Here is a 26,983-nt window from a genome sequence, read left to right as displayed (position 1 = left end):
GACTACACGTTTTTCACTCAAGTTAAAGTAAAGAAGGTTGGGCTCTGCAATGTACTTAAGTAAAAAGTAGCCATTACTACTACCTGTTTTAGTGTCACTCTGATAACTTGACCTCACATCATATTAAAATATTGATATAAAATAATTTAAAATTTTTATACCTAATGAATGTATCCAGGCTCAACATCCACCATATAAAATACAAGCAGAGTAAAGATGATGATGATCAGGAAATCAGGAATGTCTCTATTCTTAATCATGTATACATTACTGACTCCCTCTGTCTCATCCATGTTAGCCCCATACTTCTTGTTGCCTTCTGCCTTGCTCGCTGTTAGCTTTGTAGGCTAGCCTACATCTGTGGTGCGTAATAGCCAGGAAATGATTCACCACTGGTAGGCTGAAAAAGATGCGCAATGGCAAGAAATAGGTTGATGGGCTGAAAACTGTGCAATGAGAAAAAAAAAATATTGATCATTCATCAAAAAGATTCAAACGAAAGTAACAAGCCTGGTTTGAAAATGTGAAGAGTAGAAAATAGAGATATTTGTTTAAAACAGTAAAAGAAATAGTGAAGCAAAGTACCAGAAAAATCTACTTAATTAACAGGTATTTGCACTTCATTACTTCTCTTCTCGGGTTACATGTGCACTGCATGCAGTTTTGTATTTGAAATTGACACTAAGTTCACAGACTGCACAAAAAAAATTGTGCTTTGCTTTTCAATTCCAGTCAATGATTTCAGTCATTGACAGTTATTTATTATATCACTTAGAACACATTTTACTATGTCACTGAGAAACCAAGGACAATTTTCATCAGTCCTACGGTTGAGAGAGTCTGAGGTGCGCTAGCTGACCCGAGATGCGCAGGAAGGTGAAGGGCAGCCGGTACGGGATTGTGGAGTCCGGATGCAACGGATAAGTAGAGTTCTGTGTGAAGACCTGCACAGGTAAACATAGATCGCACGTAAAGTCCAACACATACAATAACGAACGGGGAGTGGGAGTGAATGAGGAGCTTATATAGAAGCGGGGTGGAGTGATGATGAGCCCCAGGTGAGCGTGATTATGCCTGGAGCTCCAGAGAGAGTGGAGGCATGAGTGATGATGAGCTCCAGGTGTGCGTGGTTAAACCTGGAGCTCTAGGGAGAGCGGAGGCATAGAGAGCCACCAAAGGGGGCGTGGCAGGTGGATCCCTGAGAGTTATAACCACAAACTTAAATTTATTTTATTGGGATTTTATGTGAAAGGCCAACACAAAATGTCATATAATTCTGAAGTGGAAGGAAAATATACATGGTGTTAAAGATTTTTTACAAATAAAAATCTAAAAAATGTGGCGTGCATATGTATTAGGCCCATCTGAATCAATACTTTTATTACAATCAATTACAGCTGCAAGTCTTTTAGGGTACAGTATGTCTCTGCCAGCACATAGAGACTGTACATTCTTCTTTGCAAAACAGCTCCAATTGAATCAGATTGGATTCAAAACATCTTTGAACACCAATTTTTAAGTCTTGCCAAAGATTCTCAATAGGATTTGGGTTTGGACTTTGACTGTTCCTTTCTAACACTTTCTGAACACTGTAGCTCTGGCTGTATGTTTAACCCAGCCATTAGGGAGGCACAAGCCAGTGCACTCTTAGTGCTGGTCCCAAGCCCGGATAAATGGAAAGGGGTTGCGTTAGAAAGGGCATCCGGCGTAAAACGTGCCAAATCGAATATGCGGATCACAAATAAGAATTTCATACCGGATCGGTCGAGGCCCGGGTTACCAATGACCGCCTCAGGTATCGTTGGCCAACAGGGTACAGGTGGAGGAGGAGAAGGAGGAAAAGGAGAGGAGGAAGACGTCTACAGAGATGGCAGGGAAAGGAGAAGTGTAGGAGAGTAGAGGTTCGGGTTGGTACTTTAAATGTTTGTACTATGACGGGTAAAGGGAGAGAGGTAGCTGATATGATAGAGAGGAGAAAGGTAGATATGTTGTGTGTTCAGGAGACCAAGTGGAAAGGGAGTAAGGCCAGGAACATTGGAGGTGGGTTTAAACTGTTCTATCATGGTGTGGATGGAAAGAGAAATGGTGTAGGGGTGATTCTGAAGGAAGAGTAAGAGTGTAGAGGAGGTGAAGAGAGTTTCTGATAGGGTGATGAACATGAAGCTGCAAGTTGAAGGGATGATGATTAATGTCATCAGTGCTTATGCTCCACAAGTGGGTTGTGAGATGGAGGAGAAGGAAAGATTCTGGAGTGAATTAGATGAAGTGGTAGATGGTGTACCTAGGAATGAACGATTGGTGATTGGGGCAGACTTTAATGGGCATGTAGGTAAAGGGAACAGAGGAATTGAGGAGGTGATGGGTAGGTATGGTTTTAAGGAGAGGAATGTGGAAGGGCAGATGGTGCTAGATTTTGCTAAAAGGATGGAAATGGCAGTGGTAAATATGTATTTTATGAAGAAGGAGGATCATAGGGTAACGTATAAGAGTGGAGGAAGGTGCACACAAGTGGGCTATGTTCTATGTAGGAGATCCAACCTGAAGGAGATTGGAGACTGTAAGGTGTTGGGGGGGGACAGTGTAGCTAGACAGCTGATGAATGAGGAAAATGAGAGAGAGAGAAGGTTGGGTGGTGTGGAGTTGGTGAAGAAGGAACTGGATAGGATTAGTAAGGAAGAAGTAAGAGCAGCGATTAAGAGGATGAAGAGTGGGAAGTCAGTTGGACCAGATGACATACCGCTAGAAGCATGGAGATGTTTAGGAGAGATGGCAGTGAAGTTTTTAATCAGATTGTTTAACAAGATTCTGGAAGGTGAGATGCCTGAGGAATGGAGAAGGAGTGTGCTGGTACCGATCTTTAAGAATAAGGGAGATGTGCAGACCTGCAGTAACTACAGGGGAATTAAGTTGATCAGTCACACCATGAAGTTATGGGAAAGAGTAGTGGAAGCCAGGCTGAGAGAAGAGGTGCCTTATTTGCATTTGAGAATGTTGATGGAGAAGTATAGAGAAGCACAGAAGGAACGACAGACTGGTTAAAGGTGAAGGTCAGACTGCATCAAGGATCGGCCCTGAGCCCTTTCCTGTTTGCAGTGGTGATGGATAGGTTGACAGGTGGTGAGAGTAGTGAGCAGGTTGAGGAGAGCCTGGAGAGGTGGAGGTATGTGCTGGAGAGAAGGGGAATGAAAGTCAGTAGGAGTAAGACAGTACATGTGTGTGAATGGGAGGAAGGTCAGTGCAGTGGTGCGGATTCAGGGAGAAGAGGTGGAGAAGGTGGAGGAGTTTAGGTACCTGGGGTCAACAGTGCAAAGTAATGGAGAGTGTGTTAGGGAAGTGAAGAAAAGGGTGCAGGCAGGGTGGAGTGGGTGGAGAAGAGTGACAGGAGTGATTTGTGATAGTAGGGTATCTGCAAGAATGAAAGGGAAAGTTTATAGGACTGTGGTGAGACCTGCGATGTTGTATGGATTAGTGACAGTGGTATTGAGTAAAAAACAGGAGGCAGAGCTGGAGGTAGCAGAGCTGAAGTTGTTAAGGTTTTCGTTGGAAGTGACAAGGGTGGACAAGATTAAAAATGAGTTTATTAGAGGGACAGCCCATGTAGGACGTTTTGGTGAGAAGGTGAGGGAAGCGAGATTGAGATGGTTTGGACATGTGCAGAGGAGGGACCACCAGGAAAGAGGAAAAGAAGAAAGCCAAAGAGGAGGTTCATGGATGTGGTGAGGGAAGACATGCAGGTAGTTGGTGTAAAAGAGGCAGATGTAGAGGACAGGGTAGGCCAAAAAGTAAAAATGTGGGTTCATCTGACCACAGCACCTTATTTTACATGTTTGCTATGTCCCCTACATTGCTTGTGGCAAACTGCAAACGGGACTTCTTTTTTTTTTTTTTTGTCAACAATGGCTTTCTTCTTGCCACTCTTCCATAATTCAATTCAATTCATTTTTATTATATATAGCAAGTATAGCACTTTTAACAATGAACATTTTGTCAAAGCAGCTTTAAACAGATAATGTGGTATTAAAAATGAATAAAATGTTCTTTATAAGTGTAAGTTTGTCCCTGACGAGTGAGCCGGTGGCAACTGTGGCAAGGAAAAACTCCCCAAGATGGCATAAGGAAGAAACCTTGAGAGGAACCATCCTCATCTGGGTTGCACCGAATGTCCATTTATTACAGATAAACATTGTTGTGGGGTACAGTGATGGTGATCAGAAGCAAACTGTAGTCCTGAGTCAGTGTAGCAGGCTGTTGACATTAACTACTGTCAAAATCCATCATCAAAGCTCCCGTTCTTACTCCGGAATTTCATGGAACCACTGCTGGTGGAATGAACTTTCCCTAGAGTCCCTGGCTAAGTGATGGTTGACCTCCCTCTTCCTGAAACACTTAAATTAGCCCTTTCCAAGTTTGCTTTGTAGAATTCAAGAGTAATATTTTTATTAAGTTTGTAATCTAGTGTAGATTTATTCATTGCTAGAGACTAAAAGCACTTTTGTACGTCGCTCTGGACAAGGGCGTCTGCTAAATGCCGCAAAAGTAAATGTAAATATACCACACCACCATCAACAAACCTGAGTGAACGTGTGAGAGTGAAAAGACGACAGCACACAAATACCACAGTTCACTGAAAACTCTATATCTATAATCCATCCAGATCTGCTCCTTTACTTAAGAAAAATCTACTGATAAAAGACGACTAAATAAATATGTTTTCAGCTTAAACTTGAACACTGAGACTGTGTCTGGGCCCTAAACACACACTGATTGGAAGGCTGTTCCTTCCAATAATAGCCAGAATGGTGGAGTGCATGACTAATAGTGTCCTTTGGACAGACTCTTCCACCTGAGCTATGGATCTCTGCAGCTCCTCCAGAGTTACCATTGGCCTTCTGGCTGCTTTTTTGATCAATGCTCTCCTTGCCCGGGCTGTCAGTTTTGGTAGGTTAGCAATTGTGCCATACTCTTTCCATTTTTGGATGATGGATTAAACAGTGCTTGGTGAGATGTTTAAAGCTTGGGAAATGTTTTTATAACATTTAAACATATAATGTTTTATATGGTGTGTTATTAGTCACACCAGACAGTAGAGAACATGCTCACTAATGTTCTCTAACAAACCTCTGAGGCCTTCACAGAGCAGCTGTAATTACAGTGAGGAAAATAAGTATTTGAACACCCTGCTATTTTGCAAGTTCTCCCATTTAGAAATCATGGAGGGGTCTGAAATTGTCATCGTAGGTGCATGTCCACTGTGAGAGACATAATCTAAAAAAAATTAAAAATCCAGAAATCACAATAAATGATTTTTAAACTATTTATTTGTATGATACAGCTGCAAATAAGTATTTGAACACCTGTCGATTAGCTAGAATTCTGACCCTTAAAGACCTGTTAGTCTGCCTTTAAAATGTCCACCTCCACTACATTTATTATCCTAAATTAGATGCACCTGTTTGAGGTCGTTAGCTGCATAAAGACACCTGTCCACCCCATACAATCAGTAAGAATCCAACTACTAACATGGCCAAGACCAAAGAGCTGTCCAAAGACACTAGAGACAAAATTGTACACCTCCACAAGCCTGGAAAGGGCTAAGGGGAAATTGCCAAGCAGCTTGGTGAAAAAATGTCCACTGTTGGAGCAATCATTAGAAAATGGAAGCTAAACATGACTGTCAATCTCCCTCGGACTGGGGCTCTATGCAAGATCTCACCTCGTGGGGTCTCAATGATCCTAAGGAATGTGAGAAATCAGCCCAGAACTACACGAGAGGAGCTGGTCAATGACCTGAAAAGAGCTGGGACCACCGTTTCCAAGGTTACTGTTGGTACACTAAGTGTACGTCATGGTTTTAAATCATGCATGGCACGAAAGGTTCCCCTGCTTAAACCAGCACATGTCCAGGCACTTCTTAAGTTTGCCAATGACCATTTGGATGATCCAGAGGAGTCATGGGAGAAAGTCATGTGGTCAGATGAGACCAAAATAGAACTTTTGGGTCATAATTCCACTAAACGTGTTTGGAGGAAGAAGAATGATGAGTACCATCCAAGAACACCATCCCTACTGTGAAGCATGGGGTGGTAGCATCATCTTTGGGGTGTTTTTCTGCACATGGGACAGGGCAACTGCACTGTATTAAGGAGAGGATGACCGGGGCCATGTATTGCGAGATTTTGGGAAAAAACCTCCATCCCTCAGTTAGAGCATTGAAGATGGGTCGAGGCTGGGTCTTCCAACATGACAATGACCCGAAGCACACAGCCAGGATAACCAAGGAGTGGCTCTGTAAGAAGCATATCAAGGTTCTGGCATGGCCTAGCCAGACCTAAACCCAATAGAGAATCTTTGGAGGGAGCTCAAACTCCGTGTTTCTCAGTGACAGGCCAGAAACCTGACTGATCTAGAGATCATCTGTGTGGAGGAGTGGGCCAAAATCCCTCCTGCAGTGTATGCAAACCTGGTGAAAAACTACAGGAAACATTTGACCTCTGTAATAACAAACAAAGGCTACTGTACCAAATATTAACATTGACTTTCTCAGGTGTTTAAATACTTATTTGCAGCTGTATCATACAAATAAATAGTTAAAAAAATCATACATTGTTATTTCTGGATTTTTTTTTTTTAGATTATGTCTCTCACAGTGGACATGCACCTACGATGACAATTTCAGACCCCTCCATGATTTCTAAGTGGGAGAACTTGCAAAATAGCAGAATGTTCAAATAATTATTTTACTCACTGTATACTGGGATTTAAGTACACACAGGTAGATTCTAATAACTAATTAGGTGACTTCTAAAGGCAGTTGATTGTGCTGGATTTTATTTAGGGGTTTCAGAGTAAAAGTGGCTGAATACATATGCACACCACACTTTTCAGATTTGTATTTGTAAATAATCTTTAAGATCATGTATCATTGTTCTTCCACTTCACAATTATGCAATATTGTGTTGGTTTGTCACATAAACTCCCAATTAAATAAATTAAAGTTTGTGCTTAAAACATGACAATGTGAAAATATTCAAAAGGGTATGAATGTTTTTGCAATGCACTGTATATATTCACTGTCCATTTTACTAGGAACACCTGTACATCTGCTAATTTCTTCAGTTTTCCAAACAGCCAATCATTTGTCAGCAGTGCAATACTTGTAGATACTGGTCAAGAGTTTTAGGTAATATTTATATAAAATATTAGAGGGAGTGTAATCTCTGTGACTGTGACATGGTTTATGTACTAGAGGGACTGATTAAATACTTTTTTTAACTGATTATCTTTTAGGATTTTACAAACAGTTTCTAGAGTCTATGGTGTTAAACATCTGGACATACAGAGGGTCTGTAGGTTAAAATACCTTTTTGATAAGGATGCTCAAAGGAGGATGAAAAATTTGCAGTGGAATTATATAGCAAGTCCAAAAAGCACCTTATTATCCATGGTGAGTAGAAAAGCTTATCAGAATACATCAGATGTTGAGGAGAATGAGCTTCTAAAGTAGCAGACCTCACTAGGTTCCACTTCTGTCAGCCAGGAACAAGAATCTGTGATTGTTATGGGCACAAACTCACCCAAATTGTACAGTTGAAGACTACTCTTAGACTTTATAATTTTTAACTTTCCATTTTTTAAAATACTGTTCTTATGATAGACTCAGTCATTGATTGAACTTGAGTTCATCAATGCACAAATCTTGTGAGAACTGGCCAGAAAAGGAACACTGCATTGAGCATATGTTTGGCTGCTGGTGATGATACTGTAAACTACAAGGCAATACTGTAAACATACTGTATTGCCTTGTATATGATATGTAACAATTAATGTAGATAAAGAAGAAGCCATGCATTAATTCTAGTTCTAAGCTTTATGACTGATTTTTTTTTTTAAACAGAAGATCTAGGACTGATGAAAACAAGATGGAAAATATATCATACAAATGTTGATAGTGTTTTGCACTGTAATCACTTCTCTAGGTAAAGCATATTTACTAAAGGTACAAATAATGTATTGTACAATCATTAACTTAATGTTTTCTCAAAAATTTAAAATTTTTACTGCATAATAAAATGTTCAGTGTACTTTGTCACCCAGAAAAAAAATGCAGGGGTAAGCCATGTTACTATGAAAACTAGCCAGTTGTTTTCCATAAACAGGATTATGTTTTTAAGAAAAAGAAGCCATTTGATTCATCGGAATGTGTACTGTTCTATCTGGAGGTAAAAATCTAAATGAAGATTACATAAATCTTATGGCCTTAATGAACTGTATGACCTGCATGTATTATTGTAGGTCGGATTTTTTTTGTGTGGAAAAGGGATCCTCTGGTAACTTTATGAAGCTCCAGATGAGGTAGTGTTTTTTGGGTTGTTTTTTTTTGCGTTTGATAGGTGCTGTTCAATGACATACTGAAAAGTATGTTAGATCATATTTCTACGTAGCATCTCTGGATGGTGTTTCTGTTTCAGCGTGTACGGCTGTCAAAGACCTTGGTGTTATTATTGACCCTAGTCTTTCCTTTGAGGCTCACGTGAATAATATTACCATTATCGCCTTCTTTCACCTTAGAAATATTGCTAAAATTAGAGCTATGATGTCGTTACAGGATGCAGAAAAACTAGTTCATGCTTTTGTTACTTCATGGTTTAGACTACTGTAACACTTTACTGTCTGGGTGTGCAAGTAAGTGCATAAATAAGCTTTCGTTAGTTCAGAATGCAGCAGCAAGAGACCACATCACTTCTGTTTTATTCAGTCTACACTGGCTTTCAATCAAATCTCACATTGATTATAAAATACTACTACTGATGTATAAAGCACTTAACGCTCTCGCACCGCAGTATCTGAGTGAACTTCTGTACCAGTATGATCCTCCACACCTACATAGATCAAAAGGTGCAGGCTATCTGTTGGTTCCTCAAATAACGAAGACTACAGCAGGGGGCAGATCTTTCTCTTATAAAGCCCCACAGTTATGGAACAGCCTTCCAATCAGTGTTCGGGACTCAGACACAGTCTCAGTGTTCAAGTCAAAGTTAAAAACATATTTATTAAGTCTTTGATCAGTAGATTGTGTTTGGTGAACTGGGATATTTGTATGCTGTCATTCACACGTTCACTCAGGTTTGTTGACGGTGGTGTGGTGGGTCATCTCTTATCCCAGAGATCCCTCATGTCTGTGTTACCTTCTGGTTCTCCCTTTTACAGTTGTGTTCAAAATTATTCAACCCCCAATGCTGTAAATGGTTTTAGGGAATTTAGTGTACATTTGTAATTGTATTCAGAATGAAATCCTACAAGGACTTCTAAAGAACCATGTGCAACTAAAATGATATCAATTAGTTTTGTAATACAGTAGTAAATGTTTCTTTTGTGAATTCTTCATTGACAATTATTCAACCCCTTAAAGACTACCACTCTGAAGAACAGAGGTTCAATGAAGTGTTTTCAATCAGGTATTGAAAACACCTGTGGATATCAGGGAGCAGCAATAAAGCCTAATAAGCACCAATTAGGCAGCTTTAAAATGACTGTGATACTCAGCTCCTTCTAGACATTTACTGGTGTGGTTACAAACATGGTGAGGTCAAGAGAATGGTCCAGGAAGACAAGAGAACAGGTGATTACTCTTCACAGGAAGGGCAATGGCTATAAGAAGATTGCAAAGATGTTAAACATACCAAGAGACACCATAGGAAGCATCATTCGCAAATTCAAGGCAAAGGGCACTGTTGAAACGCTACCTGGTCGTGGCAGAAAGAAGATGCTGACTTCGACTGCTGTGCGCTACCTGAAGCGTAGAGTGGAGAAAAGTCCCGTGTGACTGCTGAGGAACTGAGAAAAGATTTGTCAGATGTGGGTACTGAAGTTTCTGCTCAGACAATACGGCGCACCCTGCGTAATGAAGGCCTCCATGCCAGAACTCCCAGGCGCACCCCCTTGCTGTCCCCAAAGAATAAGAAGAGTCGACTGCAGTATGCCAAAAGTCATGTGGACAAACCACAGAAGTTTTGGGATAGTGTTCTGTGGACTGATGAAACAAAATTAGAACTGTTTGGGCCCATGGATCAACGCTATGTTTGGAGGAGGAAGAACAAGGCCTATGAAGAAAAGAACACCTTGCCTACTGTGAAGCATGGCGGGGGGTCAATCATGCTTTGGGGCTGTTTTGCTTCTGCAGGTACTGGGAAGCTTCAGCGTGTGCAAGGTACCATGAATTCTCTTCAGTACCAGGAGATATTGGATGACAATGTGATGCAGTCCGTCACAAACCTGAGGCTTGGAAGACGTTGGACCTTTCAACAGGACAATGATCCCAAGCATACCTCCAAGTCCACTAGAGCATGGTTGCAGATTAAAGGCTGGAACATTTTGAAGTGGCCATCGCAGTCACCAGACTTAAATCCGATTGAGAACCTCTGGTGGGACTTAAAGAAAGCAGTTGCAGTGCGCAAGCCTAAGAATGTGACTGAACTGGAGGCTTTTGCCCATGATGAATGGGCGAAGATACCCATAGATCGCTGCAAGACACTTGTGTCAAGCTATGCTTCACGTTTAAAAGCTGTTATAACTGTAAAAGGATGTTGTACTAAGTACTAAGATTGAATGTCACTTGGGGGTTGAATAAAACTGATAATGATGTGAGCTCAGAAAAGACATTTGTGGTTATTTCATTATAAATGTTGTTATATTTGTCTGACCTACACGTGCCTCTTTGATTTAATTGTAAGCAGGATGACTGAATGATCATAATCAATGTCAAACCGACCAAAACAATCAATTTCAGTGGGGGTTGAATAATTTTGAACACAACTGTAGTTATGCTGCCATAGCGAGTCTTGCTGGAGTCCAAACTGCACAGTGACATTAACTTTTATACAACAATAAGGACACATAATAATCCATATACTTCTCCTCCTCTTACCCCTCTTCTCTCCCTTTCTCTCTCCCTTACTCTCTCCCTTACTCTCTCTCTGTCGAGTTAAACATACTCCTGAGGCTCCAGTGACCACTGTTCCTGCCCCTCCCCCCTCCGTGGATCTTCCCACTTCGTCCAGGCCTGCCTCTGGATAGTGTTCTCTTCGATTGGAAGCCACTCTGTGCAGCTTGGGACGGTTTCTCATCAACACCTTGGGTGGTTCCATGAAATTCTGGAGTAAGAACGGGAGCTTTAAGGATGGATTGGACTGTAGTTAATGTCAACAGTCTCCTACACTGACTTAGGACTACTATTCACTTCTGATCATCATCACTGTACCCCACAACATCGTATATCTGCTACAAATAGACATTCGGTGCAACCCAGATGAGGATGGGTTCCCTCTTGAGTCTGGTTCCATCTCGGGGAGTTTTTCCTTGCCATAGTCACCACCGGCTTGCTCATCAGGGACAAACTTACTTATAAAGAACATATTCACTTTTAATCACATTATCTGTGTAACGCTGCTTTGAGAAAGCGCTATGCAAATAAAAAAATAATTGAATCTGGTACAGATGACGGGACTGATTTTGTAATGAAAGCTCTGAAGATGTTTCGGTTATATTAAAATACTTTACATTATGTAATACATAACTAAACAGTGCTTGCCAGACTCACAAGGTTGCATCTCAGTTGAATGGCACACAACATTAAAAAACTACTCAAACCTTCACAAAACCAGCAGCTATTATTACTAAAGTATAGTGCATCATAAAATATGTGACAGACTTCTGACTGTTTGCTTTGAGAGTTCATTATGCTTGATGGTGTGTGTGAGCCGTTTCTAGGGAACAACTTCATTGTCTTTCTAAAATTGGTGGTCTGGAACCCACTGCAACCAAACCCTTGCATGTTTGTCATTGTGTGTGAACTAAAATTACAGGTCCTTTTCCAATATATGAAGTAAAGAATAAATTTAAATGAAAAGACTGCTCTTCACTGCTTGACTTAAAACAGTTAAAGTAAACCTCTAATAAATAAGGCATTTTTTTGTCACATGTTGAAACTCAGCTCAAAAGCTGTCCTGGGTGCAGACTCAAGTATTTGAGCCAATTGTGAAAATAGCATAAGCAGGTTTTTTTTTGCATATAAAGACCACCAGGAATTTAGATGACCATTTGTTTGAGTCGTGGAAGAAAGGGTTGCTTTGTTAAAGATTTACCCTGCAAATGTGAGGCACTGGGTTCGACTACAGCAGACGTTAATTACCGTTAATTTTTGTATTATTAAATCTTTTCCCTAACTCTTTCTAATAATCTGAGGTTGAGTATCCACTTCATTATGTTAATCTGAATCTTGAAACATTAATAAACCAGCTTCTTTGTGTTTGTGAACCAGTAACCTGGCATATGGTGCAAAGTGGATGAAAAAATTGAAGTAACTCATTCTTTCCTGTGTAGCACTAATTGCAATCCATTATTTTATACAAATTGAAATTAAAGGAATTTAATTCGTTATAAAATGTGTTAATGGCTGTCTATCTGAAGAGCATTTAGCAATAGTTAATTAATTAATTTAACTGTGAAAAAATCAGCAGGAGCAAGGAAACATCAGCTCTTTTGTCAGTCAACACACAATATTGCAGCTGATGTCCACCTTTGTCTGTCATCAAAGAATAAGAATTGGTAATGTGCAGGTCTGTCTTATGGCCAGGAGGACACACTGATTATCTAATAATAAGGATTTTTTTTTTCTTTTTGCATAATCATGATAGCAATGGTACAGAACCCCACTGGTGACTTACCTATACATAATAATCTACTATAGCTTATTATTAACTTAACCCAGCCAATAGGGTTGCACAAGCCAGTGCATTCTTAGTGCGGGTCCCAAGCCCAGGTAAATGGGGAGGGTTGCGTTAGGAAGAGCATCCAGCATAAAACATGGCAAATCAAATGTTGATCACAAACCATAATTCCATACTGGAACAGTCGAGACCCGGGTTAACAACAGCGTATCAGTGGAAATTGTGCTACTCTTGACCAAGGAAGGAGACGGAGAGGAGGACGACGTCTACAGCAAGGAAATAAGAAGTAATTATGCTCTTCTAATGGGTTGTAAGGAGGAAAAGGAAAAATTCTGGAGTGAGTTAGATGAAGTGGTAGAAGGTGTACCTAGGAATGAATGATTGGTAATTGAGGCATGGGAGCATGTTGGTGAAGGGAACAGAGGTGATGAAGAGGTGATGGGTAAATATGGCTTTAAGGAGAGGAATGTGGAAGGGCAGATAGTGGTAGATTTTGCTAAAAGGGTGGAAATGGCTGTGGTTAATACTTATTTTAAGAAGAAGGAGGCACATAGGGTGATGCATAAGGGTGGAGGAAGGTGCACACAGGTGGACTATGCAGGAGAGGCAACCTGAAAAAGATTGGAGACTGTAAGGTGCTGGCAGGGGACAGTGTAGCTAGACAGCATCGGATGGTGGTCTGTAGGATGGCTTTGGAGGTTAAAAAGATGAGGAGGAGAGTGGGGACTGAAAAAAGAACCAGATGGTGGAAACCGCTAAAGGAAGACTGTAGTTTGAGATTCAGGGAAGACGTGCTGGGTGATTGGGCAACTACTGCAGGAGTGATAAGGGAGACAGCTAGGAAGGTACTTGGTGTTACTTCTGAAAATAGAAAGGAAGACAAAGAGATGTGGTAGTGGAATGGAAAAGTACAGGAGAGCATAAGGAAAAAGAGGTTGGATTAACAGAATTGGGATCGACAGAGTGATGAGAAAAGTAGGCAGGAGTACAAGGAGATGCAGCAGCAGGTGAAGGGGGATGTGGCTAAAGCAAAAGGCAAAGGCATATGAGGAGCTGTATGAGAAGTTGGACACTAAGGAAGGAGAAAAGGATTTGTACTGATTGGCCAGGCAGAGGGACCGAGCTGGGAAGGATGTGCTGCAAGTTAGAGCAATAAAGGATGGAGATGGAAATGTGTTGACTAGTGAAGAGAGTGTTGAGAAGGTAGAGGGAGTATTTTGAGCAGCTGATGAATGAGGAAGAAAGAAAGGTTGGATAGTGTGGAGATGGTGAAGCAGAAAGTGGATAGGATTAGTTAGGATGAAGTGAGAGCAGCTATTAAGAGGATGAGGAGTGGAAAGTTAGTTGGACCAGATGACATACCAGTAGAAGCATGGAGCTGTTTAGGAGAGATGCAGAGGAGTTTTTAACCAGATTGTTTAACAAGATTTTGGAAGGTAATCGGAGAGAGAGGAGTTGTGGTATTGTATGAGGTAGTCAGGTGTGGCACAGAAGTATGTGAGGGTGGTGCAGGACATGTATGAGGACAGCATGATAAAAGGGTATCAGCAAGAGTGAAGGGGAAAGTTTATAGGACTGTGGTGAGACCTGCTATGTTGTATGGTTTAGAGACCTTAAAATACAGGAGATGGAGCTGGAGGTGGCAGAGCTGAAAATGCTGGGATTTTCATTGGGAGTGACTAGGATGGACAGGATTAGAATGATAGTTTATTAAAAGGTACCGTGCATGTAGGACGATTTGGCGACAAAGCGAGAGAGACGCGATTGAGATGGTTTGGACATGTGCAGAGGAGGGACATGTGGTATATCAGTAGGAAAATGCTGAGGATGGAGCCACTGGAAAAAGGAAAAGAGGAAGGCCAAGGAGGAGGTTTATGGAGGTGGTAAAGGGAAAACATGCAGGTAGTTGGTTTAAAAGAGGCAGATGTAGAGGACAGAGGGGAATGGAGATAGATGATCCACTGTGGCGACCCCTACTGGGAGCAGCAAAAAAAAAAAAAAAAAATATATATATATATATATATATATATATATATATATATATATATATATATATATATATATATATATATATATATATATATATATATAAAGTGTTTTATTTGTGAATTGCTTACTCTAATAAAAGAAAGAATTCAGTCATGTCTGTTTTGGTTCAGGGAGTATTTGTGTGCTATGTTGGGGGACCCATAGTATTGCCCTTGATAGCACCTCACAAACCCACAATCCCATGGGCCCATGTTTGGTTAACATTTCAGAAGGTTTACTAAGTGTTTTCGCTGCAGGGATAAGAACCACACTAATGGCGATATCCATGCTTGATAACGATGCTAAATTTGTTAAGAACAGATCCATCTGAAGTGGTGCAAGGGCTACAGGGTGTTTTTTTTTTTTTTTTTTTTGAAGGGCTCAGGCTGAGGGAATGCGGCTCGTCTGTGGTGTACGCATACAAATGAACTGAACATAACCAGGACTGCATGCCTTACAGCCTGCTGCTGTGCCGGATCTTCCATTCACATTTAGCATAAAGGGTGGGCACATGGCAGTACATACAGAGTAAGCCCAATGACTGTATAAAACAGGCTTAAAGCTGCTATAAATATGGAAATATGTGCAGGTCCTGCAGAAACCTTGCCTTTGGGTAGAGAAGTCACAATGTAAGCTGTTTTATATATAAAAAAAAAATGTAAAAAGAAGTGAAAGGCTTAGAAATATGCAAGCATGAGAGCATGAGATTGCAGACCCAAAACAGGGCAAAATGTCAATATTTCTACGCATTTAATACCAAACGTGAATAAGTTAAGTTAATAGCACTTATGTTATGCTCTACAGGGACATTAGCCCTACTTTACATACTGCAAAGTAGCTAGAAGGTGATTACTGGTATTGTTGTTGTCCTTGACCTCTGATGAATAATGCAGTAATTTCTCATATTTACTCTGAGAGATCCATTGTGGCTTTCTACCACTAGGAAAAATAGTTAATACCTATAAATGATCAATAATAAAAATAAATGTAATAAAGAAACATTTTGCACATTCATATTGCCATTCTTCTACATAGAAGAATGTGGAATGTGGAACACAGATTATTAAACAATAAAGGCCAATACAGGGCAATAATTACACAGGACAATAGTGTAATGAAGTATTAATAAGTATAAAATATATTGGATATTCATTTACATACTTTTGTCTTAATAACCTTTTTTTATAACCCGAGGACATCCTTTAATAGTAAATCATTAATGTTCTCGAAAACACTAAAAGGACAAGCAAAATACAATTTTGTTAGTTGCATAAATTGTGTATTATATAATGTTATAAATATATATTATGTATTTAGGTTGCATGCTGTAGTTAATGTGGAATTAGGAATGAAATTACATTCTACACAATATTTACAAACGGCTTTAAGGAATCAGCTTAATCACTTCTGTCCCAAGAATCTATTATATCCAGCCTGTGAAATGATTCTCTATTCTTTATTACTGATAAAAGCTTGACTCTGTGGTCACTGCACAGTTTCTACACTTCCCATCTCTGCCTACAGGCTGCTCTAACACTCTGCATGTTTGGAAGTAGAGTACATACCTGTGTGAGGACTTTTTCTCCATTATGAAGGTGAACAATAGCACACACAGGAGTCTTCTCACTGATGCGCACCATCTGTTCTCCACCACAGCACCTAACCCTGAAACATAGATGAACTGAGAGTCAAGAAATGATGCCAACCATCCTGCTCAGACAAATGTGTCAGGTTTGGGCTTTGAACTGTGGTTAACCTTGTGAAAGGTAAGAGTTTAAGGAGTTTGCCACAAGGGCGTGTGTGAACCCAAGTGCAAAGACAGACTCAGAAATGAAGAAAGGAGCAAAGATCAGTCCACAACTCAAGAAAGCAAAATCATAATGTTCTCAAGAACTTACAAACTCAGGAACAATTATGGCAGGAGACCTCACATCATGAAAACAAACAAGGGAAACAAACCACACATCTCTAAAGATCAAGCAAAGAAACTGAGACAAAAGTGGGGAACTTTAATGCACACAGGACTCAGGTGCAAACAATAAGCGACCAATTAGGGACACAAGTACACAAATGGTGACATCTGGTGGTCAAAACAGGGATAAACACGAAAAGAAAAATACAAAAGGGTGGAAACTTAAAAGGATCCCCCCCAAATCTTGACAAAAACTATGAATGTACTGCTTTTACGTTCTGTTTTATTTCCACACTTTATTTTATATCTTGTTTGTCTTGTTTATAAATGTTGCCAGTGTTTGACCCTTTACTTTAAGCCAGTATTTGGTTTCTGGCCCCCTTTAATAATTATGTTTAACACCATTGGCTCAGACGGTTGTATCGAGTGAAGGTGAATGACTTTTAGCTGCCGGCTGTTTCTGTTTGGCCACATGGCTGGAGGAGGGGCGCACCACCACCACCACCGCCACCGCGGCTACTTCAATATTCTGTTTCGACCAAAAAAGGAGGGTCTGACTTGGGGAGGTGCTGAGATGTTAGCCGGAGAATTTGGTGCTAAATCATATGTGCATTTTTTTTTAAACTACACTTTTGTAATGAAATTCTCATTTCTGACCAGTAGAACACAAGGGACCGAGTGATGGTAAGAGCAATGAATGAATTGTAAATTGTAAACAGTGATCATTGTAAACAGTGATCTTTTAAAAGTCCGGTTTTGAAAATCTTTAATCCTGTTTAGGTCTAATGTATTTAGAAGTCGGAATGCATTCATTTTATACCATCTATATCATTTATTATATGGGGTAATTTGGTGTTAAATATAATAACAATGTATTATTATGTATTAATGATAATACAGGAGGCGGGTCGGTTACAGTGTTGCCGTCAAAAAGCTTTTTTTATAGGTTTATCCGAAAAATGATGATAAAAACTTGGCCATTTGCCAAAGCTTTGACAGAAACCTAATCAGTGAGGTGTTTAGTGTGTTCTCTAACCACGTGGCGAATCCCTTGCACCTCTGGAGTGTTGCAGAATGGGAGGTAGAAAGCCAAAATAAACACACTAATATACTCCTAATATTATGGTCATGATAATAATATTATTATGATCATGATCTGTGAACCTTTGCCAACTTTTAAATTTGTTTTCTTTTCCCCCCATTCTTTCAGGGTAACTCTCTGAAGGAAAATACTAGGAATAATTCTAACAAATGTATCATTTTTTTCATGGGAACACTTCAAAATGATTCCTTTATACTTTAGAATGCATTAAAAATGTTTCTTCAGGTGTTCAAGGTTCGTTCGATACAGAAAAATGGCTCAATTTCGAACCTTTCTGAAAGAAAACAAAAAACTAAACGTCAAACGAAGAAACTTTTACGGTTGTAAATGTGCTGTGAATGTAGTTGATGTATGTAGAACAAGGGTGTTGCTAAATAACAATGATCTCAAAAGTAAGGATTAGAAATTTTTCCAGGGATTCGTGGAAAACACATTCAGAAATAAAAGTACAATATTTGGTAGTACCTTCAGTTTGTATGTTTAACCTGGGACGGTGCATAGGGTGTACCTTTTTTTTTTTTTTTTTTTTTTTAAGATTATCATTTTAAAGCTAGATTACAAGGTTGAATAAAATAGGGAAAAAATAAAGAGACATGAGATATGTCCTTTATGGAATCACCTCAGCAATAAGGAAAAAAATGCACTGATGTTTGTCAATTCGAACAAATTCATTACGACTAAAGATTTTCACAGTACTGTATATATCTACTCTAAACATTCTCTGTTCAGATATATGTTTACATTTGCATTGAAACAATTTTCCAGATGAAATTCCAAAAAACTTTATGTGCAGGAAAAAAGATGAGAAGGCTGCACATGTGCACAAGGTATTTTTGAAGCAAATAGTCGGATCAGTCATTTCCAAGCTGTTTTCACCTATTTTTTTATTTCAAATCTACACCATCCCCTTTTCAATTGGATAGAAATGTCATTTATATTGGGTTCAGTCAGTCCGATTGAGGTGTTTTAATTTCATTCCTACTGAGCCATTGATCTATTTACCAACTGATTATTTGGTTGGAAGTAAATGTACAGAGTGTAGCAGTGCAACCAGGGTTTTTATTTTGTTGCTGATGTTTTGCTACAGTGGTGGACGTTGTTATATTTATTGTTTCATTCATATAGCTATTGGTTTATTTGACTGGACGCTCAAGCTAAAAGAGTTCTCATAATTTTAACAATTTTGTATAGCATTACCTTGATTACAATCAATTTTTTTTGCATATCCTGTAACTGAAATAATCAGGTGTAAACTGCTCAATATCTTCATATATAACCAAATAATTATTGCACCCATTTAAATAGCATAATCAGTATTTTAAATTTGTATCTGTCACAAATTTGCTTTATAACATATAAATCTTTTTTGTATTTATGGGACACAAAGTTAAAATGATTAAAGGCACCAAACTGACAGATTCTATAGCATCTGTAGCCATTAGACTCTAAAACCAGCCAGTCCACATTTTTTTCAGTTCAGGCTCAAGCTCTCCTAACCTCGGTATAGAGATGTTTATCTCTACAGTGGGATCGGTTTATTTAGATCTAGAAGTGGAGGTAAATATGGAACTAAAATAAAATCTACCTGGGAGTTTCTGGGATTTAATGTTGGAATATGTGGTTTAAATGTAATACTTATTAGTTATTACTATAGTATTGTTTTATACCACCACCACCTTTACATTGACTTCAGCGATATAATTTTTGCCCATTGGCTTTACAACTAGTAGTATGTAAGTTTATATGTTACAAAAAAGGTCATAAGGAAAGATGGGAAATTATGTCCAATGTCCATTAACAGTCTTATCAATCAAATCTGGTTATAAAATTAGGAGACCAATAAGAAGATGTAATAAGGATACTAACATGTTTGGAGCAAGGCTTTCTACCAGGTTTAGGCTTTGATAGCATTCTTGGGGGCATCATCGCTGAGCCCAGTATCTGCTTTTTTTTTTGTGTTTTTCACCAGATGCGGTCTATCAGTGCGGAATACCACACACTGTCAACACTAAACGTCCTTCCCTTGCAGACGGGAAGCTTTATTTCCTTTTTACCACAATCTCTTGTCAGGCGTAATGTGTGGGTTTTGCCTTGCTGATGTGACATGTGAAAAAGTGCTTTAAGTGCAACACAGCAGTTTAAATCCAAGCCTGCGAGCTTTATTCTTGTGTTGAGAGAGCATGATGCAATCATTCTTAACAAGCCACTCATCTTGTCATGTGACTCTAAATGCACTCGTTTGAATTTTCCCCCAATTTTTTTCCACCAGTTGAAAAGAATCATCAAATGCACCATTATGTGCCTGTTTTCTGTAGCAGCAAACCAGCACATTTTGCATAACAGACCACTGGTGGTATGTCTATATTAAATTGGGCATGATCACTAATTACAAATTACTTCAACATGATTAGCTGCACTAAGAGCTCAGATGTTCATAACTCTTTTTGTATCGTTGATGCCTCTGGGCACAATTAGAGAAAACCCAAACACTGAATTTCCCATCCAGACCATCGGCCTATCCTTTGTCATTACAATGGGGCCACAGGATTAGATGGCCATATTTGCCGTATTCCGTTTCTCGGATGATTGCAAACAAGGAATGTGTTTATTCGTGTTGTTAGGTCAAGAGTAATCTCCCAGATTTCAGCATTGAAAACACAATCGGATCCTGACCCCATTCTTCTTGCTCTACTCTCTAACTAAAATGTCATGAATCCAACATAGATCATAATTCATTAGATCCAAGATTCCAATGCTTCAGTTATTCTCATTTCTTTTTCAAACTTCTAAATCAAAAACTAAGCACAGGGGGTAAGATGAAATTTTCAAGTTTAAGTTTTTTTTTGTTTATATTTCATTCTAAGATTTAAGATTCTTAATATCTATTAGTTGATGCAGAGAGTTTAAATTTCTCAGAAGAGTTAATATAAATTTAAGATAAGATGTGACTTAAGATTAGAATATTTTGATGAACTTTAAAAACTTAAAATAAATTAGTACATCTTATTGTGGGTGCAGAATTAGTATATATACAGTACAGACCAAAAGTTTGGACACACCTGCTCATTCAAAGTGTTTTCTTTATTTTCATGACTATGAAAATTGTAGAGTCACACTGAAGGCATCAAAACTATGAATTAACACGTGGAATTATATACATAACAAAAAAGTGAACTGAAAATATGTCATATTGTAGGTTCTTCAAAGTAGGCATCAAGAGAATGCCAAGAGTGTGCAAAGCAGTAATCTAAGCAAAAGGTGGCTACTTTGAAGAACCTACAATATGACATATTTTCAGTTGTTTCACACTTTTCTGTTATGTATATAATTCCACATGTGTTAATTCATAGTTTTGATGCCTTCAGTGTGACTCTACAATTTTCATAGTCATGAAAATAAAGAAAAATCTTTGAATGAGAATTTGTGTCCAAACTTTTGGTCTGTACTGTATATATATGAATTGTGCATGAATTCTGCCATGTATTGTCTACCTTCATGTAAAAAATATAAATTCAGACCCTGTTATTCAATCAGGGTTCATGGTTTTGCATCTGAAAGCCATATTAATGTGATTTTATTGAATTTGCTGTTTGATTTCTATTCAGAATTAAGTCTGAAACTTGGAGGTGGTGTGTACTGTTTTTCACCCAACATTGATTCACATGATTTACACTGTCCTGTATTTGATGAATGAGTCAAACTTTTATTTATTAATAAAAAATAAATAAAATAAATGCTTGCAAAACATTTTGTTTAGTAGGTGCCACCTTTAGGTGTGGGAATTTTAAGATCCACATTTTGTGCTTGTGTTTCACACTTGATTTAAATTAGTGAATTTTAAATAATGGAAATTAAATGTGCCTTTTTATATAGTCACTATAAGGACAAAAGTAATGTAACCCCTGACTTTTCCATCCATGTGATTTTTCCCCAAACTGTTACCACACAGTTGGAAATTAGGATGTCTGTGGATTTGGTAGCATTACATTTTCCGTTTATTAGAACTAGAAGACCCAAATCTTTTTCATGATCTTGATCTCCATAAAGATATGGTTTACATGGGTTGGAGTGGAAGATCTTAAGTGGCCTTCTGTAGAGCTCTGACCTCAAGCCTATTGAACACCTTTGGTATAAATTGGAATGCTGTCTGCAATCTAGATCTTCTCACCCTTTTTCAGAATCTGACATTACTTAAACCTTTGTTGAAGAATGAGCATAAATCTCCAAAACCACAATTTTAAATCTTGTGGGACATGTCCCAGAAGAGTGCAGGTTATTATAACAGTAAAAGAGGGACTAAATGTAGAATGGGATGTATTTGACAGCGCACAATGGGAGTTTGCTCCAACCAGCATTAATTTCTATTCTATTCCTTCTATATATAATATAGAATATAACCAAATTTGCTGGCAGGGAATCAGCTCTTTTGTGGTAGATGCACACAGAATGATTTAGGATTAGGCATTGAGTCTAGTCAGCGGAAAAGCACCCTGAAGAGCTTTAGTCTTTATGTCTTCATGGATTAAAGTCCACTGTTGATGTCGGTGTATCAAAATTCAGACTTGAGATAGGGCTAGATTTACAGATTATTTCTTAAATTTTTCAGGAACAATTCCTTCGGACACAGTGGAAAAGTACACTCGTCATGTCCTGATAATTTAAATAAAAATAAAGTGAATCAATTAAAATTGAATGAAAGGTTGGTACAATGTTAGATTTGTTTGCTTTTTTGTCATTTCACTTTGCTTACTTCATACTACAAGTTCACCCATATTGTCAGTCATTAATGTACAATTCCACTGCAACCAAAAGTCAATTTGGTTTGCTTAGGTCAATTGTAACAGTACTCAAAAAAGTAACCTTGCACGGACATCAGGAAAATTCAGAGCTAAATCATAATACATATATGTAGCTTAGGGTATATTAAATAACAATAGATCACTGTATGTTCATTATGCACAAAGACCTATTTACAGCTTTTTTTTCTTACTACATCATATTAAGCATAATTTATTTGATATGGTTTATATTATTTATTATTATAAAGATGTACACGTTACCATTTCCATTCATTAAACAAAAGAAGATTTCACACCAACCGCTGTTTCTTGATATTTTTTTTAAATGGGTCTTCTTTGGGACTAACATATTATTTCTCTAGTTTTTTCTTCTTCAGAGATTTTTTCCTTAGTTGCTTCCTATCCTCTTCCTTTTTAAAACATTTGGGCACATTTAAGGGTTAGATATGGCTTCATGTGCACATGTAAATAATGATCTTTCTGAAAGAAACTTCTATCTCTAACCCTCCCTTTGTGTGACTGAGGAGCTGTGTGTACATACAGGAGTTGGAAGAGGGGGATAGGACACTCATCAGACTTCATCAGAGTTTCACAGAAGTGCTAGTTGAGCAACCTAATTCATTAAACCTGCAAGTCAGTATTCCAGTGAGGGCAATCTCGGTTTTTAACTGGGTTTTGTGAAGCCTTTCCGTTCACCATTTTCCCATGGGGCAACAGTGTGAGTGATTTATGAATGTTGACTTTATGGAGGCAAATTCTTTTCTTCGCTGATATGTTTTCATGACTTATTGAATTCTGAAACGGTTATGTGTCGCTGTCCAAGGGCTGATATGTTTGCGTCAGCATCCACCTTTGACTGCACGCACCGTAATAGAAAATGGCTCTGCTGAATCTTGATTGTCAGTGCTAAAACTAAATATAAGCTCTTGAGCTCAGTGTAGGATTGATTTGAAAACGTCCTACATTTTTATATTGATTTAAGCATATTATTCCAAATGATTGACACAGTCTCATTCTTAGAAAAAAAAGCCACTTTTTAATTTCTTGTTTTTGTAAAGGTTTTATAAAAAGACTATTGTTCTATTACTAAAGACCCAGAATTTATGAAATGCACAAAACATGTCACAGTAACACATTGTCAAATCTAAAGCAAAACTGCTGAGTTTGGACAATTTCTAGTCCATGAAACCCTCTGTTCTCGTTTAGTGATTTCAGTGAGCTGAGTAATGGAAGCGACCTGTTTTAATTGCTTAGGGACTCCTAAAAACGTTAAGCAGATAATTATATTTCCAGAGATTAAAACCAAGTAGGAAGCCCACTAAAATTTTTGAGTGAGCTACTGCGCTGTCACCGGGGCTACCTGATAGCTGAAGAAGTGTCATTAAGTGATAAGGGCCTCCATCTGTTTATAGAGTGATAATGGATTTGCTGGGATGTGGGAAAAAAAAACCTATATGGTTTGAATATGCTTGGAGGTTCTTACTGTGGTAAAGCATTTGGTGTGGAAGAAGCAATGGTTTGCGCTTAAACAGATCAGCATTATTGACTGTACATTTCACACTTCTTTATTTTTTCTTTTAGGACAAATGCAGAGCTTGTTTTATAAAATGGTTTGTAAAAGAAAAATGCAGTAAACAGTATTGCTTTCCTTCCCATTTTGTACCGTCCCTCCCGCCCCACTTTCTGTCACATGTCCCTTTCACAGCATAGAAAAGTTCCTGGATTAGTGTGGAATTAGCATAAAGCCCAGCTCTGCGAAGTAGCCAGCAAGTGAACAAGAGGAGTGAGAGAGTCAGTGTTGGAGAAAGAGAGAGGGAGAGAGAGAGAGAAAGCGCAGTGGGAGAGACACACATCAAGCAACACAAGGACAAGTCCCAGAGAGCAGAGGACCTTCATCCTTCTGCAAGAGGACCATAGTTTGCCAATATGGAGGAAAAACAGTTTTCTGGCATCTTGGTGAGTCTTTTTATTTAATACTGTATTGTATTTTTTTCATTTTGCTTGTGTCCACTTTTATATCTGTTACAAAAAAGTTAAAAAGTTCTCTCACCAATCTATCAGTTTAGGAATATTTTTGGCAAGTAGACAGAAGAAAATAGCATATACAAAAAAATCTGACTGCAGGTGCAACATTATAACAGCATGGTGCTCTCAGTAACTTTGAAATAGTCAGATTGCTAATAGAATGCTAATACTGCTCACTATAATGACATCGCACACACAAACACAACTTTTAATGTCAAATATTTAAAAGAATTTACACAATAAATCCACTCATGCAGTTTCTCCTTCAGTGAATAATCTAGCAAATGGGCCATTTGAAAACGAGAAATAAGCTCCTGTTGAATTTGCTCAATACACAATGTACAAATGTCCATTTCCAATCCAAATTCTCAATTACAAAGATGTACTTCAGCATCATTACAATAAATCAGTGTCATGTCCTGTTTATACCTGTGTGAGTCCTGTGTGCAACATTAGTAATTAGCCTGAGCCAAGAGGAACTTTCCTTTGACCATCATTAACTTGGGATAGTCAGTATTGCAGGGATGGTTTGCAATAGTTTGGCTGAAGCATTCAAAACACAAAAGTTTTTAATACATTATAGGTCTACTGTTTAAACTTGGTAATATATGCCAATAGACTGGCTAAAATCTACAAAGACATAAAAACAAACCATGAAATATGAATAAATACAGCCTAAAGGTCATCCAGTAGTAGAAGAGGAGAGGAGAACAGGCTTGTTGATGCATGCAGTGAGAATCAGGACTTAGGTTTTAGTGACGGAGTACAATGTATATTAGATTTGTTAACACTGTTCAGTAAGGAAACAAATAGTGAATGTATTCATTTGGATGTCATTAGTGTAAATCTGGCTGTTGTGTAGATCTGTGCATTATGTTTGTGCTTAGTGTTAGAACTTTTATTAGACTATATAAAATCTCATTCTATATAAGAGACTTTTTTTCTTCATGGTGGATCATTGCTAAACCATTATAGATAGTCGGACATGGTCCAGTTATTGTCATAAATTCATATTTGTCCATTAATTTGGATGTGTCACTAAAGGATATACTGGAATTCTTAAAGTATTAAAACCACGGATTTAAAATAACTGAATTTAAAACAGATTTTTGTCACAGTCAAAAAACTGTACGATTTATTTCCGTATTGTCTCACTTTCTCTACTTTGATCCTGCTATGAAAATAGCCATGGATGCTAGCATTGGCATTAAAAGAACAATAAACCAATGGATGTGGAAGTAATATACTGTTTCTGTATGCAGAGCTGTTGATCATTAGTACCCAAAATGTCTTCATTCCTTAAAGTGACTCCAAATGTACATCAGATCAATTCCTCATTTTCTGTGCCATCCTAAACTGAACTGCTCTTGAGTATACTTTTAAAATTGCAGTTGAGATTATATGTCTGTAGCACTTTCAGTAACTGTACACAAGATGACGTTGCATTCCCAGCTTAATACTTCTGCTTTCTTTTGAGTACAGTTCCATCTGAATGGCTGCAGTGCTGCATTATCCTTCAGATTTAGTGTGTGTGTGTGTGTGTGTGTGTGTGTGTGTGTGTGTGTGTGTGTGTGTGTGTGTGTGTGTGTGTGTGTGTGGTGTTCTTACTTAAGGAAAAAAGGGTCACTTTTAGGAAATTTTAGGAGCTTTTTCGATATGATTGAATAAATAATCAACGAAATCATTCATGAAAGAGCCTCCCATCCAATTTGAAGGATGAATGGATTAGTCAAGTCAAGAAGCTTTTATTTTCTACCATATCTAGCTGACACACAGTGAAATGAGACAATGTTCCTCCAAAACCCTGGTGCTACATTAAACATAGAGCTACATCACACAAAATAAAGCTACATATCAGAACACAGAGCAAAGGATTAAAGTAAGTGTCCTCGCCACATAAAGTGCATCGTGTGCAATCGAGCGCAAACAGTGCAGACAGACAGACAGAGTGTGGGACAGATACACGAAACACAAAATAGTAAACCTATTGTATAATAGGTTATACAGTAATGTGCAAAATAGAACTGTATACAGGAGTGTAAGAGTATTTGTAAACATAAACACAATGTGGTGCAAAAACTGCAGTAGCAGCAGTCGAGAGGTGCAAAAAACAGCATATAAACAGTATGTAAACAGCTGTATGTAAACAGTATGTAAACAATATGATTAAATATAAATATAATATGGTGGTGGAATGGATTGAGATGAGGATGTTGAGTTCAGGTTGTACAGTTTAGTAACACATTAAGTGTTAGTTGAGTGAGTGTGTGTGTGTGTGTGTGTGTGTGTGTGTGTGTGTGTGTGTGTGTGTGTGTGTGTGAGAGTCTGGATGTGTGGTTTGAATGCCTCCTTTCCTGATGGTAGGAGAGTGCAGTGTGTGTATGAGGGGTGT

The 26,983-nt window shown here is 38.4% G+C and overlaps 1 protein-coding gene and 1 long non-coding RNA gene across 6 annotated transcripts in view; one reads left to right on the top strand and one right to left on the bottom strand.

Annotated features, from left to right (window-relative positions):
- Window positions 1-16,765, bottom strand: part of LOC124387475 — a 53,971-nt gene extending 37,206 nt beyond the window's left edge. For all 5 annotated transcript variants that reach the window (XR_006926169.1, XR_006926168.1, XR_006926171.1 and 2 more), the window contains exons 1-2: window positions 16,652-16,765; window positions 16,319-16,418 (exon numbers count right to left, since the gene is read on the bottom strand). This is a non-coding gene — a long non-coding RNA (uncharacterized LOC124387475). The remainder of the gene's footprint in view (window positions 1-16,318; window positions 16,419-16,651) is intronic.
- A 375-nt stretch (window positions 16,766-17,140) lies between these two features.
- slc6a9 (solute carrier family 6 member 9) overlaps window positions 17,141-26,983 on the top strand; it is a 53,843-nt gene continuing 44,000 nt past the window's right edge. The window contains exons 1-2 of the mRNA XM_046851397.1: window positions 17,141-17,349; window positions 24,272-24,522. Of these exons, the coding sequence (XP_046707353.1) occupies window positions 24,493-24,522 (30 nt within the window). The 5' untranslated portion in view covers window positions 17,141-17,349; window positions 24,272-24,492. The remainder of the gene's footprint in view (window positions 17,350-24,271; window positions 24,523-26,983) is intronic.

The sequence above is a fragment of the Silurus meridionalis genome, chromosome 6 (assembly GCF_014805685.1).
Source record: "Silurus meridionalis isolate SWU-2019-XX chromosome 6, ASM1480568v1, whole genome shotgun sequence".
Lineage (NCBI taxonomy): Eukaryota > Metazoa > Chordata > Actinopteri > Siluriformes > Siluridae > Silurus > Silurus meridionalis.
Note: the sequence above shows the minus strand (reverse complement) of the source record. Positions and strands in the feature narration are given on the sequence as shown.